Raw genomic sequence first — 718 nt, forward strand, 5'->3', positions numbered from 1 at the left:
TCAAAAGAAAATGAAGTAAATAAACAACAACATGAGGATGTGGTACATGCAAAGTATTAAAAGATGCTCAGGGAAGGAAAGAAAGGGTGCTTTACGTTTCGAGCAAAGCTCTTCTTCAGATGCAGGAAACAGAAGAAAGTCCAAGAGAAAAGGAAGACAGAGGAAAAAATTCGCCAACAATCCACATGTAGTTACATTTTGTATGTGTGTGTATATACGTACATATATATACATATATATTTATTTTTTCATTAAAAACAAGATACGCCTTTAACTTCAGGATTCAGTGACCCATTTTGTGAGGTGATGCTAGGTAAGAAGAAGCTATTCAAGACATCTGTGAAAAAGAAGACACTGTTCCCCATATGGAATGAGAGTGCCACATTGGAGTTACCAGATGACAATAATACAACTATTGAATTGGTGAGTTGTTTCACACACACATTCATACATTTGTACCACTCTTTCACTCATATCTGTTTTGATCAAGGTTACACCTCTACCTTATACTGATGATATATATATGGATATTAGCGTCAAAGCTCTTATTTAAATTTTGATATATATAACCAAGGAGATCGATTCACAAGGAGTTTATTATAAACCTTTGTGGACAGATTTTTGCTATTTTGGTAACGATTGCATGTTTTATCTTACCAATACATTTGGTAGATATCATTATATGAACACACACACACACGCACACACACACACACAC

The 718-nt window shown here is 34.4% G+C and overlaps 1 protein-coding gene across 4 annotated transcripts in view; it reads left to right on the forward strand.

Annotated features, from left to right (window-relative positions):
• Positions 1 to 718, forward strand: part of LOC106869820 (uncharacterized) — a 172,127-nt gene that overhangs the window by 140,408 nt on the left and 31,001 nt on the right. For all 4 annotated transcript variants that reach the window (XM_052968961.1, XM_014915708.2, XM_052968963.1 and 1 more), the window contains one exon: positions 281 to 423. In XM_052968961.1, coding sequence (XP_052824921.1) covers positions 281 to 423 — 143 coding nt within the window. The remainder of the gene's footprint in view (positions 1 to 280; positions 424 to 718) is intronic.

This window comes from Octopus bimaculoides, chromosome 6, assembly GCF_001194135.2.
Source record: "Octopus bimaculoides isolate UCB-OBI-ISO-001 chromosome 6, ASM119413v2, whole genome shotgun sequence".
Taxonomy (NCBI): domain Eukaryota; kingdom Metazoa; phylum Mollusca; class Cephalopoda; order Octopoda; family Octopodidae; genus Octopus; species Octopus bimaculoides.